The sequence below is a fragment of the Eptatretus burgeri genome, chromosome 14, assembly GCF_056783735.1.
Source record: "Eptatretus burgeri isolate ZD-2024b chromosome 14, Ebu_testis_v1, whole genome shotgun sequence".
NCBI lineage: Eukaryota > Metazoa > Chordata > Myxini > Myxiniformes > Myxinidae > Eptatretus > Eptatretus burgeri.
Window position 1 is genome coordinate 49307892 of NC_140974.1, and position 5459 is coordinate 49313350.

At 44.6% G+C, this 5459-nt stretch overlaps 1 protein-coding gene across 2 annotated transcripts; it reads left to right on the forward strand.

Annotated features, from left to right (window-relative positions):
- The first annotated feature begins 1053 nt into the window (after positions 1–1053).
- LOC147013146 (keratin, type I cytoskeletal 18-like) lies at positions 1054–4545 on the forward strand. 2 transcript variants are annotated; one of them, XM_085853447.1, is made up of 8 exons: positions 1054–1506; positions 1761–1843; positions 1938–2094; positions 2276–2443; positions 3048–3173; positions 3283–3497; positions 3932–4068; positions 4241–4545. In XM_085853447.1, the coding sequence occupies exons 1-8, from the start codon at positions 1054–1056 to the stop codon at positions 4255–4257; spliced, it is 1356 nt and encodes a 451-aa protein (XP_085709573.1). In that variant the 3' UTR covers positions 4258–4545. The 2 variants fall into 2 exon arrangements, with proteins under 2 accessions (XP_085709573.1, XP_085709574.1); XM_085853448.1 differs by having other exon boundaries at positions 4244–4545.
- Positions 4546–5459: the final 914 nt, after the last annotated feature.

Here is a 5459-nt window from a genome sequence, read left to right on the forward strand (position 1 = left end):
TGAGGAACCCCTAAATTTCATGGAATTTTGTTCATTTTTGACCTATAAGTTCTTATGGGGTATTGGAACAAAGACAAAATCAGGGAGCAGCAAAAATCAAACTTTCATTTTTTTGGAACACCCTAGCCTACATTGTAATCCCAAAAAACAGGAGTGAAGTTAATGGCACATCACAAATCCCCATGCTTCCCACCGAAGGCAAAGTTGAAAGATGGCAAAAGGTTCCACCAGGAATGACCCAATATCAAATTTTGAGTTAATTCTTTTATTGTTTTGACCCCCTGTGACCCAAAGTCCCCACTGCCTTGGCATAACCCGGGAGTCAAATCCAAAAAATCGTTAAATATATCATGTATTTCCCAATGCTGATTGCATATACAAAGCGTTCATTAAAAAAAAATGTTTAAAAATGTGCCCGTAATTGCATTTTTGGGGATTTGACCTTTAACCCTACCCCAGAGGGCAGGCCAAAATGATACTGCTTTTGCACCTTCTTGTCACGTGGTGATCAAAACTACCAAGTTTGATGAATTTCTGCACAACCGTTTCAGAGGAGATAACGTGACGGACAGACAGACAGACAGACAGATGGAGCTTCCATTTTTTTTTCACAATATCTCCCCGTCTTTTCAAAAAGTTTGGGAGAAACGAGGTATCCTTCAAGCATGCACGTGCGTACTTAGATACCGTGTTTGCTGTGCTATATATCGTTTGCAGGTTATTAAATGTTTACAGGTGTACACTTCGTATTCAAAACAGCAAAATGCAGCTGGGAAGCAAGCCGTATTGATAACAGGATCAGAAGGAAACTGTGAAATAAACTACTGAAAATGAGATCATGAGTGGTTCCATCGTCTATATTTTGCTTTACCTGGGCACACTAATCTGAACTAAACGACGTGTAATTTTAATCCAGAGCAAACTATCTTCAAATTTGGTGAACCCAACCCCTTCAATGGTGTATATAAGGTCTCGACAGCGACAACGCACCAACCAAGCTGTACAAAACGATAGTATCGTTTCCACTAGTCTACTACCTGAATTTTCATCACAATGTCATTTTCGTCATGCAGCGTCTCCAATTGCTCCAGGGCCTCACGCTCCATCTCTGGCTCCTTGTACTCGAACTCCAGGTACACCGGCCGTCCCACGAGCTCCGTTAGCGTCTATGGTGGAGCCGGCGGACGATGCGTCCGCTCTGGATGCTTCCGCCCGTGTACCCCGGCTCGGGTCTGCGTCACTCCCACGTACTCACGTTGCACCAACACCTGCGGTATCGTGAGTATCTCAAGTGTCGGCGTCACCAGCTCGGTGCTGCTCAGAGATGAGAAGGAAACCATGCAGAGCCTCAATGATCGCCTGGCGAGCTACCTCGACCGGGTCCGCAGTCTCGAGACAGCCAACCGCGAGCTCGAGCTGAAGATCCAGGAATCACGAAAGCAAATTGGTCCTCAAGAAACAGACTGGGACAGATATTTGTCCATAATTGACGATCTGTTGCGCAAGGTGAGACTCCTATAGTATAGTCCAATATAATTCCCTTTGCAAGAAATTTGGTTCCAAGGGGCCACAATGTATTCATCACATACTCGATATGGAGAGGAGTTGAAGAGAGGAGATTGAATAATGGATGAGAAAGTGAAGGAGTGTGGGTCTGTGTATGTTTGCTTTCAAAACCTCAGTTACATTCACATAGCTAATAAATATGTACACGTCCCATTTTTCTTTTCTCAATGCTTACTGTCTCCATTTCTATTCAGATTGAGGAGGCCACCGTGGTGAATAGTCGCATCTCATTGGATATTGAAAACGCAAAACTCACTGCTGAAGACTTCCGTGTTAAGTAAGCTTTTACTATCCTTCTAAAGTAGGAATAAAATGAGTAGAAATAACTTTCGAGAAACAGAAAAGATCTATCATGTCAATGCATCAAATAGATGGGAAATGGAGGCAACCATGAGGCAGTCTGTGGAAGCAGACATTGCAGGGCTTCTGCAACTCAAGACAGAGTACTCTCTGATCCGTGAGAGCCTCCATGGAGAAATAGAAATGCTCACCGAAGAATTGGCCTTCCTCAAGAGGAACCACCAACAGGTAAGGCACGCTCGCCATTGCTTGGCCAAGGATGTGCGGCTCAAAAGGGTCACTGTTATTCCAAAGCCATTAGCTCTTCCTCCACATCTCTTGAAACGCCACTTTGATATGGATGTAAGAACGCATTCGGTCAAGCAAACCCAAAAGGATAACGACCCCCTGTGCGTGTGGTGACTTGCAGGAGATGGATGCCCTGCACAAGCAGATACAAAGCGACTCAGACCTCACTATTGATGTGGAGACATCACCTTCTGTGGATTTGACTGCCATGATCGCTGAAGTCAGGAGACAATACGAGGGAATGATCCAGAAAAACCGTGATGAAGCGGAAGCATGGTTCAGAGGAAAGGTAATCTCATCATGTGCTGTATGTACGTTGACACCGTAAATAATTTCAGACTCTTCATCGTTTGTGATGCAGAATTCACATGACAGGTGCAGGACTGTTTCTATATAATACACATCACTAGGTACCAGCACATCGCATGGCAGCATAATTATGAAACTGATTGAGATCATGTTTGTGTGTGTGTGTAACAATTAGAGTCACCCCATCAAGATGGGGTTATTTCGACCTGGTCCAGGGTAAATCAAGCTCTGTTTTTTCTCACCATCAAGGGGAGCACCTGACGTACAATGCTTGATCAGCCAGAGCGAACAGAGTTGATGAAAAAATTGCAATTTTTATTGTGACGTTGACCAAGCACGAGTTACGGCAATGTGGTTCAGGAAATTTTGGGGCAATTGGCTCAGGGGTATGAAATTGTATAAACATCAAAGACAACACACACACACACACGAAATGCCACGTATTATTGCGCACATGCTAATATACTTTTCAAGTGTAGGATCTCAACTGATGAAAATACCTCGAGAATAATGTGAAGACTTTTCTTCTCAACTTCAAGCACAACATCGAGCAAGCGGCTTTGTTTCTTCTTATGTACACACAGCTCGATCAAGCAGGTTCATCGGCTGGTGAGAGCAATGCTGCACTGGATCGGGTCAAGCAGGAATACAATCAGATCAGACAGCAGTTCCAGAGTGTGCAAGTGGAATTGGAGACCCTTCGGAACATGGTATGCGGAGTTAAAAGTTTTCAGCACATTGTCGGTGCTGTTTGACTATCATCTCGTTGACTGACATTAAACTGCTACCTGTTGTCCTTCTCCTTCCTCCGTTCTGCAGAATATCGCTCTCGAGGAGACGTTGAGAGACAGTGGATCACGCTACGACTGTGACATCAAGGGTCTACAAGCGTCCATTGACCGCTTGGAGGCAGAACTGTGTGACGTACGCTCCAGCATCAGCCAGCAACTCTGCGAGCACGAGGCGCTGCTCAATGCTAAGATGAAGCTCGAGATGGAGATCGCTACCTACAGACGACTCATTGAAACGGAGGGGTGAGACTTCCTGACATTTTAACTCTTGTGTTGGCTTAATGGGTAAGGTAGATGGCTTAAAATCTTTGGGTTGACTCATGTCGTTGAATTAACACCAGATGGTTGACTCAGCCTGTCATCCTTCGGAGGTTGGCAAAATGAGTACCAGCTTACTGCTATCAAGTTGTATCGCATCAGCGGCATATCCGCACTCCAGAAAATGATGCAGCCAAGCAGCCACAGGCTGCATACAAATCAACAAAAATTGCTCCTTTCAAGTGCAAGGGATAGCTCTTGTGTTAAAAAAAAAGAGTGGAAGTGCTGTTTTGAAGACCTCTCGTGCATCTCACTGGTTGTAATTCAGACTTATTGCTGATATGACGTCATAATACACCACTGCATCATACTGTAATACTTGTTACATATAACTTACACGGAACACTCGGATGGTACAGGTCAGCACCTCTTCCAACATGGCAAAGCAATACCACGAGCAGCACCATCAACAGCGGTGGAATATCCACATCCAGCGGGGGAAGTAACACGAACGTATCGAATCGTACCACGACCAAAATTGTTGACACGAGAACGTGTAAGTATGGCCACAAAATAAAAATAGAGATCTTACGATGACTGTTCTGACTGCGAATCAAAAATGTACAAAATCATACCTTTTGTAAATGTTATTCGTTATTTCTTCCAAGTTCCATGAAAGGTGAAATTGTTTAAGGTAACATACATGTTCCATCCTATGATCGCCCCAGCAGGTCGTAGGGCATGAAGACTTTTCCCACCGACGCCCCCTCTTTTGAAGACCATATCGGGAGCACAGTTGAGCAGCCTCCAAGCATAGAAAGTAAAAATCAAAGCATTTTGCAGCAAACAAATGGCTTCGCTTAAACGCTGCTGTGCTTTTTGTACTTCAGCTGCTGTGCCAGACACCTTACTGTGTTGTTTTAGAGTTTAGCTTTCAGGTGCATTAAACACGCCTCCCCTCTTTGTCTCTTCACGGTCCATGGTGACGTTATGCTGCACTCATGGTGCGAATAAAATAAACGTTTGCAAAGCATTTCTGAATCGTTTGTTTTCTTCAAGACAAGTTTAGGTACACCTGGACAACTCACTTTGAAGGTATTCAACTCACAGTAACGGCACACTGAACATTCAAACGTATAGCTGGTGGGTGGCAGTTCTATTGCTGAGAACTGAGCCACTACTATTTTAGGTTAGAGAAGGAATTTTGAATTTGTTTTGGGTTCTTGCGAGAGCTTGTCCACTCTTCGTGGAGGACACCATGGGATTGTTAACGTCCACTGAATGCTGGCAGATGGGACACCCGGCATAACGTCCATCTGAGGGACGACACACACACTCACCAGGTGCCTGTGAAACACCAGGATGGCAGTTTGTGTAGCTGGATCGGGATTTGAACCCAGACTAGAGAGCTTAGAGGTGAGTGTGCGTATCTCTAGGTCTGGGCCATCCTTGCAACCCAGACAGCTCTCAAAGGTACACATCGATGCGTGAACTGGGACTTAAACAAGGATCGTATAATTGTTCCCTTGTGCACAAAACGTAGCCATAACGCAGCTTACTATCGATTGCTCTGAATGAATGCTGCCTCGGTCAAAACATTCCTGATTAAAGGGAAGCCGTCAAAGATCAGAGGAGAAGAGAGAAAAATATATGATGATGAGGAAACCATTTTGAGTTGATCATCTCTTCATTTCGATCATCGGTTGTAATGTCACAGTCCATCAGCTGAAGACGACTCCAAACAATATGAAGTTTAGAAACATCCAGGAAACACTTTTTACATTCAACAAACACTGGGTACACACACACACACACACACACACACACACACACACACACACACACACACACGCACACACACACACACACACACACACACACACACACACACACACACACACACACACACACACACACACACACACACACACACACACACACACACAC